The sequence below is a fragment of the Sinocyclocheilus grahami genome, unplaced genomic scaffold (genome assembly GCF_001515645.1).
Source record: "Sinocyclocheilus grahami isolate Dianchi unplaced genomic scaffold, SAMN03320097.WGS_v1.1 scaffold487.1, whole genome shotgun sequence".
Classification (NCBI taxonomy): Eukaryota; Metazoa; Chordata; class Actinopteri; order Cypriniformes; family Cyprinidae; genus Sinocyclocheilus; species Sinocyclocheilus grahami.
Genome location: NW_015505666.1, coordinates 580840 through 594994, shown reverse-complemented (window position 1 = coordinate 594994; position 14155 = coordinate 580840). Strand labels below are relative to the sequence as shown.

At 35.0% G+C, this 14155-nt stretch overlaps 2 protein-coding genes across 3 annotated transcripts in view; both read right to left on the bottom strand.

Annotated features, from left to right (window-relative positions):
* Positions 1-1035: 1035 nt before the first annotated feature.
* On the bottom strand, positions 1036-3821 carry LOC107553940 (poly(U)-specific endoribonuclease-C-like). The gene is made up of 7 exons (XM_016236286.1): positions 3818-3821; positions 3159-3280; positions 3081-3082; positions 2908-2975; positions 1973-2075; positions 1733-1883; positions 1036-1636 (listed from the first exon to the last, which is right to left on the bottom strand). Exons 1-7 carry the CDS (start codon positions 3819-3821, stop codon positions 1376-1378), a joined length of 711 nt encoding a protein of 236 aa, XP_016091772.1. The 3' UTR covers positions 1036-1375.
* Positions 3822-4766: 945 nt separating this feature from the next.
* Positions 4767-14155, bottom strand: part of LOC107553973 (liprin-beta-1-like) — a 31135-nt gene continuing 21746 nt past the window's right edge. The window contains exons 17-28 of one of the 2 annotated variants that reach the window (XM_016236318.1): positions 13732-13799; positions 11625-11766; positions 10841-10972; positions 10451-10601; positions 10203-10314; positions 10009-10097; positions 8852-8974; positions 8639-8764; positions 7483-7671; positions 7223-7390; positions 6425-6490; positions 4767-5875 (exon numbers count right to left, since the gene is read on the bottom strand). In XM_016236318.1, coding sequence (XP_016091804.1) covers positions 5789-5875; positions 6425-6490; positions 7223-7390; positions 7483-7671; positions 8639-8764; positions 8852-8974; positions 10009-10097; positions 10203-10314; positions 10451-10601; positions 10841-10972; positions 11625-11766; positions 13732-13799 — 1453 coding nt within the window. In that variant the 3' untranslated portion in view covers positions 4767-5788. Of the gene's footprint in view, positions 5876-6424; positions 6491-7222; positions 7391-7482; positions 7672-8638; positions 8765-8851; positions 8975-10008; positions 10098-10202; positions 10315-10450; positions 10602-10840; positions 10973-11624; positions 11767-13731; positions 13812-14155 lie in introns of both variants that reach the window. The other variant, XM_016236317.1, reaches the window with a different exon arrangement.

Below are 14155 nucleotides of genomic sequence, written 5' to 3'. Positions count from 1 at the left end.
CCTTCTTTTTTTCCAATTACTTCTTTTGCTGTACTATATAAGATTTTAACTAACTGTTCACTATATTCCTCTATATTATCATGCATTTCTTTAATTTCTAGCATTCTTATTTCACACATCTCTTTGAATTTCTCCCAGTTAGCCGTTTTAAACTTCCATCCGGTGAGGAACTTCTTCTTCTTCCTCTTTTTGTTCAATGGCCGTTCACTCCTTAGGAGTATTACCGCCACCTACTGTATATCTTGCGCACATGGATGATGAATCTATATGAAGAAGAAAAAAACATAAACAATTTTGTAATGCCCCACCCACCCCAGAGGACCAGAGCCCTCAGCCCAAGCTTCAGCTCCTCCAGCTTCCACACTGTGCTCCTCAACCTCCGGGATGGGCCACCGGTGAGGAATGCATGCGCGCGTTTGTATTCCGACCAATTTTTTTCTTCTTCAATAATCTCATTATACATGACATACATGTACTATAAAATACAACCACAGAAAAGTGTAGAACTGCACTATTTTGAATTGTCAGTGTCGTATCAGATTAAAAATATTCAACAACTTTAATATTTTAAGTCCTAACCCTAACCACACTGAAAAACCGGGATTCATAAGCTCCAGATTTTCTTACTTAACCCTTGTGTGGCGTTCATATTTTTGTTACTCAGCCAGTGTTCGTGGGTCTGGTGGACCCGCTGCAGTTTTGGGTTTTTAATTCAATACAGTCAAAAATGACATGTTAAAATACCCAACAGATGTCTATCCTATTATAATTTATTTAATGTATGAATTTACTTATTTCTGTTAATGTGACTAGTCCTGTGGCATGACAAATTAATTTCTAAATGTACATATGTTCCCCATTGTCTTTCATTAATATGTGACCATGAATCTGTATGTGTAACAATTATACAATAATCGTAAGTTGTTTATATTGAAAGACACTGCTGTCACTGCTTTACATGACATGTTAGCTACTCCAAAAATAAATGTAACTGAATTCTGCAGTGGATCAAAAAATTCATTTTAATGTGAAATCTCTAGTTTCCATGACCAGCTATGTATACAACAGCATAGTCAAAATAGGCAAACAGATACAAAAGATATAAGAAATTACCATTGTATTAAAGGCAATTCTGAGGAAATAAAATATTTGCTCAGATTAAAATTTCAGTGAAAACAAAACTCTGTAAATGAGCATACTGTAGTCTGTTAAACATATTAGTGAAGTAAAAAAGCATCTAGCATCGACTTCAATACAAAACAAATGTCTACTTATGTCAAATTACAATATGCCTTTAAAAACTCTTTTTAAAAAATGTTAGAAAAAATGTAAAAAAGCTTGAAAGCTATGGCCAGGGTAATACAGTATGTGGGATTTATACGTGTCTGTTGTTGCTGCTCAGCAGTTTGGGATAAGCGGTCCCAATAGAGCGGCCGTGTCTATGCACCACCATCTCCAGCTGGTACTCATCCAGATTGACCACGGCTGTGGTGGTCTTCTCAGTGGACGTGAGGAACAGGATGGTAAAGATGGCCATTTCAAACTCAGGACTCACACCAACAAAGGCGCTGGCCACTGGTTTGACCAAACCATGCCAGCTGAACTGCACATTCAAGACATGGTCATCTTCATTAGGCTGCATGGAAGAAAAACAAGTACAGATTCAGCAAAGACTGCACATAGAACAATAAATTCTTTTAACATTCTTCAGATTTACTGATGAAAAAAGTACCGCATCATTGTCCCTGGCTTTGTAGCCCTTGTAATCGAGAAGCTCTTGCTTCTCTTGCAGGTAAAACTGGACCCAGTTGTGAAGACCCATGATTTCTCTGCCAAACTTGGTTTCCCCAACAAACACATGCTCAAATCCACTGGAGTCCTCCCTTTTTGGCGATATATATTTTTTATAATTAGAGCAGATATGGAATAAAATATACACATTTTTTATGTTGTACTTGTGTAAGTCGCTTACCCTCCATTTCTGTCTCTATGATAAAGGCGGAACCACATGTAGTACAACTGACTCTTAAACGGTCTCAGATCAGAGCGTGATTTTCCCTTTCCAATCAGGCACGCTGAGGGAGTAAAACATGAATCTTTTATGAGATAAAAGATTTAAAGGAACAGTTCACCCAAAATTTCAAATTTTTGAAAACTGGCTCGCCCTCAGGCCATCCGAGACGTATATAATGGATTTGATTATTACTAGTGCTGTCAAACGATTAATCGCATTCAAAATAAAAGTTTTAGTTTACATAATATATGTGTGTGTACTGTGTATATTTATTATGTATGCATGTATATATTTAAGAAAAATATGTTATATTTGTATATTAAATATATTTATATATAATATAAATATGTACATGTAAATATGTTCAAAATATATACTGTATGAGTGTGTATTTATATATGAATAATAAATATACACAGTACACACACATATATATTATGTAAACCAAAACTTTTATTTTGGATGCGATTAATCGTCAGAAAGCACTAATTATTACAGACACACAGGATTTCGATCCCAAGAGTCTTGATGGACTGGAGTCAAATGGATTACTTGTGGATTATTGTGATGTTTTTATTATTCACTGACGGCACCCATTCACTGCAGAGGATCCATTGGTGAACCAGTGATGCAATGATGTAAAATTTCTCCAAATCTGTTTCGACGAAACTTTCAAAACGGAGTAAACAGAAAAAAAAAATCAAATTTAAACCTACAAGTGTATTTGCAAAACATATCAACGTTTTCCACATAACCCTTGCGCATGGTTTTGGTTTGCTGCAGTTTTCTTCTTTTGTTGAAAGTCTTACAAGAGCTCTCCCGCCCAGTTAAGTGGCCCCTGGAGATGCTCTCATGCCTAAATACACCCAAATACGTTCACTGTGTCGACCCACAAACATGCTCTAAACGAATGACCCCCAGAATCATCATTATACACCCTTCCACATTCTTGGTGTGGCAGCTGGGAACAACCACAATATTTTGGTTAGCAACAGGAAAAAAGGTGAATGTGTCTTTTCGAGAATCTTCTGCCTAAATCTTTACAACTTTTTATTTTTGTCATTACCTCTAGAAACAAGAGGAAGAGATGCATTTCTATGTGGTAAAGGATAGAGCTTGTTGTTATTAGAGGGTGAATTCATACCTTCATGACTGCTGTCTCCAAGACAGCATCAAGAAAAGAGTTATTTTCAGTCACCTCCTCAGCGGTCACCCTCTCTGCCACACCAGTAGATCTCTCATAGTTGTCTAAAAGCTTCATGAAGCCTGTTGAGAGGTGAGCAAAATCACCATTTAAAATCACAGAAGACCATTTTTGTTTGTTGGTGAAAACAATTTGTGTCTGGTCATTTTGGTGGGTAAATATCATATTCACACATGTATATGAACAAATGTAAACTTTCCTTTACTTCATTTCTTCAAGATTTTGTGCAATTACAGTTTCAAATACTTAAGAAACAAAGTAGAAAGACTGAAAACATATGCTCCTCTATGTAAAATATATGCTATTTTAATGCCGTCCTGATTTTCCTTCTATTCCATTTCAAATTTTGCTACTTTTTGTATATTAATATGCATGCCTTACAAAGTTTGTATGTTTACTGTCTTGTGTCGTAAATGCGCAATAAAAATATTTTTATAATATTTCATGATTCTATTCAACTCGTACTGTGTATTCAAAATATGTGATGGTTAGAATAAGTGGGTAAAATACAAATTTACATCAAAAGGGAACCTAAGTGGGTGGACCTTAGCAGAAAAAGTTGTCTATGTGAAGAATGTTACACCTAAATAATAATTTACCCATATTACCTTCTCCCTGTTTATTTTTAATTCACGAACTATTACAAATTTCATAATTAAAGTGTAAACTATGAACTTTGCTGAAGCATCACACGGAACACTTTGTCACAAGGTAACCATGTCTTTTCTCCGCGCTGGTCAAGGTGGACCAATCACAGTGATGCGTTTACTGAATGAGGATTTGATATAATCATTTTCATAGAGACAACGGAGGAAGAATCCCATTTGTTTATCAGATAGTACTAATTTGCATGAAAACGATAATAGATTTGGGTGCACAAACATATTCAATGAGCCAAAGGACTTGCTGATATTTGACTGCGGTTCAATAGGGGGTTTGGCTCTCTGAGCTCTTATGCGCCCTCTATTGGAAGCCCTCAGAAAACAGCCACACAATGACATGAAGGACAAGGACTCAATCATTTCATCAGTTTACTTCTAAAAACTGAAAGCAAAAGCTGGACGTAATGTATAACTTAAGTCAAAACCTAATAATGAAAGCATGGAAGCAACTTATATTAATTTAGAGTTGCCAGTAGAAAGGATAACCAATTGGACTTCATTATAAAATGCTGACAAGCAACTATCTAGAGAATGTCCAAGAGGTGGCGCTATTGATTAATTTATGTACTGTCCTATACCATGACACAAAATAATTTCCCACAAAAAGCGCTTATTAAATTTTTTAATTTACGTATTTTTCCATTTCTTTTGTATTACAGTGGTGGCAAAGCCACAGCTGTACGGTGGAAAACGTCGCTATGAAAACTACAGCATTTATTTGGGCAGCAATATGTTACTCTTTGTAAAATGGTTATTTTGGACATTTATGCAAGGACCTGCATTCACAAACTTCATTCTTTTACGAATTTCTGCTCTGAGAAGTGACAAGTCAAACAACATTCGTTGTAACTAATTGACATGAGTAGAAGAAACAATTAAACCTGCATGCTTTCAGTATTTTATTCACCTTTAAAAATGAGTAAAAAGTCAACAAAGTACAAACATGTAACTCTGAAATGGTTACGAGTGGCACTATATTTTCAATATATTTTTCAGCTGCTTACAATTTTGTGGACATGCCAGTATTGCATTAAAGATTCATGCTACATGATAGCATTTTCATAAATGAGAACATTATTGCTACCCTTTAAGTACTGCATCAGCAGAAGAAAAATTATTCACAATGAACTTTCTTTAAAGTAACAATATTTTGCTAATATTTTATCCAAATGAGGCTTAAATAACATGCAATCCTTTACAAACCAGATGTAAAATATATTGTACAGAGTTCTGCATGCAAATGCACAAAGCATATGCAGTATCAATGCATGTATTGGCTTGATAAGCCAAAATGTACAGTTCAAAATACAAAAAAAAACACTCAAACATTTAGACTGCACCTGGATCGATCATTCAAAAATATTGATGATTATTGCTAATTTAATTATTGGCAGTGTACAGCTTTAATTTATCAACAATTTAATCAAATATAGCTTTGATTTTACCTGAAAGTGTCCTTGTGCTCTTCTGCCACCATAATAACCGGCACAAACTGAAAATCTGTCACAGATTTAGGCAGGCAGATAAAAAAGAATGCATACTGTATCTCTCCAATGACCAGCAATTTACAGTAGGACTGCTATTTATTTTAGTTATAAATCATATCACATCGATCCACAAGAAACAAAAACGACCACTAACAAAAAAAAAACAAACAAAAAAAACACACACACAAAAAGGGCAGACATTCTTCCATCTACCTTTATGAGACATAAATTATTAAACACTGTTGTTAAAAGGCAATTGAAATACGTTAAAATGGTGTTTCTATGAGTTGACACTTGGTTCTGATTGATATATTTGGCATTCCGATGGAGGTGCGTGTGTGGAGGTGTTGGCAGAGGGACTGGCACAGTCACTTCCGATTAAAGCAGCAGCACTAGGGGCGAGAGTGTCCCCGCAGTGCCCTCACACGTTGGAGTCATCATCCTTCACACTGGCATTGGGGAACGATGTGGAGATCTCCTTGAAGAACTCGTCCTCCTTCAGCATACTCTGAGTACAAAACGCGGGACGCACAATTTAGGCACAAGCACACTATATAAAGCAACACAAGTGAGATCAGATGTGCAGCTGCTTGTTACCGTTAAGTTGTTGATGCCCTCGGAGAAAACGCCAATCTGCCTCACAGTCCCTTCAGAGTCCTCCATCTAGGGATTGCACAGAAGAACATAAAGTCATACAGGTGTTAATGATTACTCGATGATCGCTTCATTGTTTTTAATTATTTGAATAAGGTTATTGACTATTGAATAATCAACTGAACATTTAGAATAATTATGATATTTAAATGTTTTTCTTATGCTCGTCAAGGCTGCATTTATATTATTAAAAATACAACAAATACAGTAATATTGCAAAATATTATTACAATTTAAAAATGCATTTTAAAATGTAATTTATTCCTGTGATGGCAAAGCTGATTTTTTCAGTTGCCATTACTCTGGTCTTTAGTGTCACATGATCCTTCAGAAATCAAAATTATTCTTTGCCATCACAGGAATAATTAAAATTACATTTTAAAATGTATTACAGGCTTGTTACCGTTAAGTTGTTGATGCCCTCGGAGAAAACGCCAATCTGCCTCACAGTCCCTTCAGAGTCCTCCATCTAGGGATTGCACAGAAGAACATAAAGTCATACAGGTGTTAATGATTACTCGATGATCGCTTCATTGTTTTTAATTATTTGAATAAGGTTATTGACTATTGAATAATCAACTGAACATTTAGAATAATTATGATATTTAAATGTTTTTCTTATGCTCGTCAAGGCTGCATTTATATTATTAAAAATACAACAAATACAGTAATATTGCAAAATATTATTACAATTTAAAAATGCATTTTAAAATGTAATTTATTCCTGTGATGGCAAAGCTGATTTTTCAGTTGCCATTACTCTGGTCTTTAGTGTCACATGATCCTTCAGAAATCAAAATTATTCTTTGCCATCACAGGAATAATTAAAATTACATTTTAAAATGTATTACAATAAAAACATCATTCTTTTAAATTATAATAATATTTCACAATATTACTGTTTTTACTGTATTTTTGATCAAATAAATGCTTTTGTGAGCATAAAGACACTGCTTACATAAACATTTTAAAATAATTTTTTTTTAAATTGGATATTAATCAAAATAAGTTAATATTTAGTAAATATGAATAATTTTGCTAATTATTCATCATTTAAAAATTAAACCGATACAAAACATAAATGCATTAAATTCAGTTGACTGAAATTTAAGGTGAAAATACAAATTATTTATATAAATAAATATACAAACAATAAATGTATTATATATTTATTTAGGCACCAGAAAACTTCTATCACTACCTGGTCGAATCGGTCTAGGTCATCATCATAGATCTGGAGCTCCATGCCTCTGTAGCCTTTCTGGAAGCTGCGTCCTTTGGGCATCTCCACATCCATGGGACAGACATACTCTTCATTGTCCTCTTGTTTCTTCTTCCTACCAAATCCTCCAAACGCCAACTTGTGCGGCTAAATTTGAGACAGACAGCGTTTGAACTCCAAAATGATTAAATCACATGCCAGCTCTGCAGTAGATGGTCAGGAGGTGTTCTGCATCATACCTTGACTTTAGCCGTGGCGGTGAGTAAGGTGTAGTCTGGGTTCTCTAGATACTCCTGCTTGAGTTGCTGGGCCTCAGAACCCACCAGCAGGTTGAAGTGAGTGGCCAGATGCCTCCGCAGAAGAGTCTTGTTTGCGGGAATATTTAGCAGCAGAGCCATTGTCTCCATATTAAAACGAGGTTCCAGCACCTAAAATCAAGAACAAAATTATGCCCATTTGATAAGAAAAAAAATTTCACTTTTGCAGATGCTTTTACTTAATCTTTATTTCCACTGGAACAGCTTGGGGTCAACTGCTGTAATAAAGGTCCCGATATACTTTACATTTACATTTATGCATTTCACAGATGCTTTTATCCAAAGTGACTTACACTGCATTCAAGGTACACATTTAATAAGTTCTTGCTTTCCCAGGGAATCGAACCTATGACCTTGCTAGCATCCTGCTCTACTGTTTGAGTGACAGGAAGTCTTCAAGTGAATCAAAGAATGAGCATCACGAACCAAATCTGTCCAAAACAGCTTGCCAAAGCAAACTTTCCAGAAAATTTCACCCTGGCTGGTAAACACCAAACTACCATTGGTCTGTGGCAATTACTTAATAGGTAGGTGTGCTCTGAGGCTCCGCAAGTCAAAACAAACACACAGAGAACTGATTTATAGCAGAAATTTAAGTATAGTTTTTTTCATGTTTAATATTGTAAAGCTATGGAGGATCAAACCTGCTAAGGAAGGATAAGTGATTTTAAATTAAATAATATAGTCTTTTGGGAATACTTTTTCTTTAAAAAAAATAAAATTCTGTATTTTTTTTAAAAACAATTTGTATTATTTTTAACACTTACTTTTTACTATACTTATTTATTTATGCATTCGTTTATTTTATATTTATAAATGTACACGTTCATTTATTTCCATGTTTATTATAAATAAATGTAACATGACTTGAAATGCCGAAATATCGAGCTGGTGCAAACATATGCACATCGCTATGATCTGATGATTTTTTAATTGCCGTTTTCTCACCGCTGTCATTTTTATTGTGTGTTTATTTTGTTATTTAGAGGAAAGCATGCAGCACATACTTTTTGGTTTCCAGTGCAAATCTTTAACCATTCCAACAAATAACCTAACCTAGTGCAAAGTTGTTTCTCACCATCAGTCCTCCATGTACTCCACTGCCCCTCAGGTTGGGTGCATATTCAGCTAGATCGACGGACCGCAGCCACTCCATCACACGGTGGTTGGTCCATTGAGAGATCTCAGCAGGACTTATGTTGTTCTGAAATAATTGGTGAACATAAGGATTGCTAGTCTAAGTACAAAAATAACAGGACAGCACAGATTAAAGTTTGGTCTCTCTTCCTACCTCATCTGAAGGTCTTCGCCGCAGACAGTTGGGGTCATAGTTGTTGAGCCGGAGCACCTGGATGGCTCTCTTAATACTGAGGTGATGAAGAACACTGCCCACTTTCAGAGATAATAGGTCGCCCTGTTCAGCATGGACAGAAGAGTGTGGACTTCAACAAATTGTTTCTAATTACAATATCATTCAAGGATTTGAGGTCATTATGTTTTGATTTTTGGAAAAAATGTATACTTTTATTCATTAAGAATACAAAAGTCCCATTGTTACAAAATATTTCTATTTTAAATAAATGCTGTTCATTTGAATTTTTTAATTATAAAAGAATCCTGAAAAAAATACATCACAGTTTCCACAAAAATATTAGTTATCAACATTGATAAAAATAAGCAATGTTTCTTGAACATCAAATAAGCGGTTTACTTTATTAAGAAATTCTTAAGGATCATGTGACACTGAAGACTGGAGTGATGACTGAAATTCAGATTTGCCATCACAAAAATAAATACATTTTAAAATCTATTAAAGTAGAAAACTATGGAAGCCCGTTTCCACCACTGAATAAAAAAATTCTTCTCACAATTGCCTGATACAAACTCACAATTCTGACGTTTTTCTCGCAATTGCGAGCTTATATCCCGCAACTCTGACTTCATGTCTCGCAACTCTGACTTCATGTCTCGCAACTCTGACTTCATGTCTCGCAACTCTGACTTCATGTCTCGCGACTTTGCCTTTATATCTCGCAACTCTGACTTTGCCTTTATATCTCGCAACTCTGACTTTGCCTTTATATCTTCATATCTCGCAACTCTGACTTCATATCTCGCAACTCTGACTTTATATCTCTCACAATTCTGACTTTATATATAAAAAACAAAACAATCGCAATTGCCTTTATTATTTTTTTATTATTCAGTGACGGAAACGGGCTTCCAGAGGAAACACATATTTAAAATTGTAATAATATTTCGCAATATTAATGTTTTTCTTTTTTTAAATCAAACAAATGCAGCCTTCTTTCAAAAACATTTTAAAAAAATGTACCGACCCCAAAGTAGAAAGCTAATAAATATTGAATTCTAGCTTAACCTTTTAATCAGTGATTAAAACTTTAATTTATATGTCAAAACGTGATATTGTCTGGGGAAAAGACTAACCACAGCCATATAGTGAAGCATCCGTCCATCCACACGTCCCTCGTCAAACTGAGTCTTGTACTGTGGGAGGCCGATATCATCAAGCCACCCTAGAACAGAAGGAAAGGGGTAAGAAAAACCTTTTAATCAGATACATTCAGCCTTAACTTAACAACAAATCTGAAACCGTGGATGAATAAACATCCATTCCTTACTTGTCACCCAGTGGTAGTCTAGTTTGCCTTTGTTGTCATCTTCCTCTGAGCCCAACGCCTGCAGGGCCAGCTGGAGTTTCTTCCTGTGTAGAGGGTGTTTTATTCCCAGCTCCTGCATACAGAGAGCACAACAGTCCTTGAACATGAATTTCAGAAGGAAAACTGATTATTTCCAGGCTTAAATGTGGTCTCAGACATTTGGACTCCACTATATGCTTTCATCCTGATTCTGAGAAATAAGAGCTCACTCTTTCCAGATCCTGCTGGGATGCCTGCAGAAGCGTCTGGCCGGAGGCGACCCACTGCCTTGCCAAACTCACATATAACCCCAGTCCCTGCTCCTGCATCCAATCACACACCTGCTCCCGGGACCAGCGTGCAAACGGAGCGTCCAGCTCACTGGAAAACACAAACAAGCAGATCTTAGGAGGTACAAAGACAGTGACTGCTGGAGATATTTGCCATTTGACCATTTACCACAAAAATGTCACTCTGACAACGTCATAAATGAGATTTTACTGAGGAACTGAAACTCTGAATCGATAAGTTACATGCAAGTCTGTCACCAGGGTGTTTCCCAACAGTAGATCTTTCCATTTTGAGAAGGAGCTCTATCCTGTGTCACTGTGATTACAGACCTGTTGGTGTTCTGCAGGTCACATGACCAACCCAGCCTGGGTCCAGCTGTGGCTCTGACTCCACCCCGTTTAAACTCACTCTCGGATAGGTTATCATCCAGGTTGAATGTGGTTGATTGACTTCTTTTGAGCCTTTAAAGAAGAAAGAGAAAGTCATCAGTTAATATTTATCATATTCAACTCAAATTGAGGTGGATCAAATAAGCCAATAAAAGAATTAATACTGCATGCTTTAAATGACTGACAAATTCATCCACATTTAACTCAATAAATAAACAAATAATTATATATATATATATATATATATATACTGTATATATAGATAGATAGAGATAGACAGACAGGTTTATATGACGTAAATGAGAACATTAATAATATTTGTAATATAATAATACTTTTATAATTGTTTTAGAACAATACAACTTTTATAATATTTTCTAGAAATGAAATTACAATAATATATTCTTTAAATATTGAGCATACAGTGTTATTTTATACAATTTTAGTATTTATTAATATTTAGAATTAACTATTTTGTTTTCAATTTTAGTAATTTTTTTTTTATTTTTTAGATTTAATAATTGCAGTACTTCAACTTATTTTATTTCAGTTAATTACCGCAAAAAAAAATTTTTTAGTTTTTGTTTTTTCTTATCTAATATTTGTTTTACGCTTTTTTTTCAATTAATAATACTTTAATAATTTTAGGTTTAGTGAACAATAGCACTACCAGGATTTAAAATATGCTAGATAAGGAAAGATCCCCAATGTCCAAAAGACTCACTTTCCAAAGAGTGCTTTGATTCCTTTTGACTTTTTCTTGCCCTCCGGAGAAATGGGGAGAGTGTGTGTGCTGTCACTGTCAGCTGACCTCTGCGGCATGCCTGCCAGATCCAGATGGTCAGTGCCATCCCTCTCGGTCTCAGCTGTTCAAACAAACACATACACAAGAAAAGAAAAAGTCCTGTTGTCACCACAGCAAACTACGTTACCCACAATACCATGGTCAGTCAAGCATCAAATAAACTAAAGATTATGGGAAGGAAGAAAAAACAAGTCAGTCGTTCAGTTAAAGAGTAGAGCAGTAAAAATGTCATGAATAACAGGAAGTTTCAAAGAAATAAAGCCCCAAAATGACAAAAAGCCTTCCTTGAACTACTGGAATCAGCATCATGAGGCAAGATTTCAGATGACGTCTCATCTGGACTGAAAAACAACTGGATTGGGTTTATTTTAGGAGTGGAACCATGGAACGAAGTCATATGCTGACATGCAAGTCAACACAATGGAAGTAAGAACATCTCTGTTATTGAATGGCACTAAATCCAGCCTGAACGTATGGTAGTTTGGATGTGAGGGGAACATACAGAGCTGTGAGAATGTGGTCAGAATATTTAAGTCCTGGGTAATGTGGTCACAAAATAACATGCGATGAGGACAGAACCTCTATATACTTCATGATTACCACATGAGCTCAATGTTTAAACACATCTATTTATTCTATTATTTTGACAAGAGGACTTCAAAACACCCATAATCGTCATTACTTCATTTAATATCATCTCCTGCTATGAAGAAAAGAAATGAAAATAAACCAACTTTAGGCCTAAATTTCTTACTCTCGAAATACAGACCTTTTTTTTTTTTTATCAAGCCTGAAGCTAATATAAACAAAGTGTTCCTTCCCACAATATGTTATCGATCACGATCATTTGGGTTTTCAAAATCAGTAAAATACTTGTTGCGTGTTTTGACTTTAAATTTGCTTAATATACTGATTTTGAGCAATAGCAGAGAGTCTGTTTGAAACAGTACAACACAGTCAAGAGAACCAATTGATTATGTGTGGAAATGCATGAAGTTGATGAATTTTTCATTGAAGGAAAGAAAGAAATGAAGACACATCCAGGTTCTTCTTTGTCCTTCTTCAGAGAGACCATATGGCAGGTATAGCCCGTAAATGGGTGTTTGTACTAAATTTGGGCACTCTTGACTCATCAACATTTTAATCTAAAAAACAATGTCCAAACTTTTTTTTTTTTTTTATAATTTTAGCTTCTTTTTTTATCACAGTGAAACTGTAATTGACTATGGGCATATTGATCTAGAAGTAAGATATAAAAACATACAGAGCTGTGAGAATGTGGTCAGAATATTTAAGTCCTGGGTAATGTGGTCACAAAATAACATGCGATGAGGACAGAACCTCTATATACTTCATGATTACCACATGAGCTCAATGTTTAAACACATCTATTTATTCTATTATTTTGACAAGAGGACTTCAAAACACCCATAATCGTCATTACTTCATTTAATATCATCTCCTGCTATGAAGAAAAGAAATGAAAATAAACCAACTTTAGGCCTAAATTTCTTACTCTCGAAATACAGACCTTTTTTTTTTTTATCAAGCCTGAAGCTAATATAAACAAAGTGTTCCTTCCCACAATATGTTATAGATCACGATCATTTGGGTTTTCAAAATCAGTAAAATAATTGTTGCGCGTTTTGACTTTAAATTTGCTTAATATACTGATTTTGAGCAATAGCAGAGAGTCTGTTTGAAACAGTACAACACAGTCAAGAGAACCAATTGATTATGTATGGAAATGCATGAAGTTGATGAATTTTTCATTGAAGGAAAGAAAGAAATGAAGACACATCCAGGTTCTTCTTTGTCCTTCTTCAGAGAGACCATATGGCAGGTCTAGCCCGTAAATGGGTGTTTGTACTAAATTTGGGCACTCTTGACTCATCAACATTTTAATCTAAAAAACTGAATGTCCAAAATTTTTTTTTTTTTTAATAATTTTAGCTTCTTTTTTTATCACAGTGAAACTGTAATTGACTATGGGCATATTGATCTAGAAGTAAGATATAAGTCGTACCCAAATTAGGGGCACTAGCAGTCCTCTTCCCTCCCTTGATCTTAAAGAATCCCCGTCCAAAGGAAGATCTCATTTTCCTGGTACCGAAGCTGTCATCCTCAGCAGTATGAGAAGAGCTTGGGGATTTGGGTGGCAGAGTTGTGATCTTGTTGAACTCATCAAATTCTTTTCTCTAAAAGTGCCGAGATAAAACATTTGAGTAACTTCACATAACCTTATGTATGTAATATAAAAAGCATAAATGTTGCACAAAATGTTGTTACTGTTCACAATCTATTAAAAATCATTTTCATTCAGTGAAACAAAGGTGAAATAAAATAGAATAAAATATAAATATTAGATGAAAAACTTCAACTTAAAAAAAATTTATGTAAATTGAAACTGCTGCTTTGGTTGAAGAACTAAAATTACTAAAACTGACAAA

What these genes read in the sequence shown, in the direction of transcription:
- LOC107553940 (XM_016236286.1), bottom strand. An exon ending in CATAGAGACAGAAATGGAGG is followed by an intron (nt 1,884 to 1,972) that starts GTAAGCGACTTA and finishes ATCGCCAAAAAG; the next exon opens with GGAGGACTCCAGTGGATTTG. An exon ending in AAGCCAGGGACAATGATGCG is followed by an intron (nt 1,637 to 1,732) that starts GTACTTTTTTCA and finishes TCTTCCATGCAG; the next exon opens with CCTAATGAAGATGACCATGT.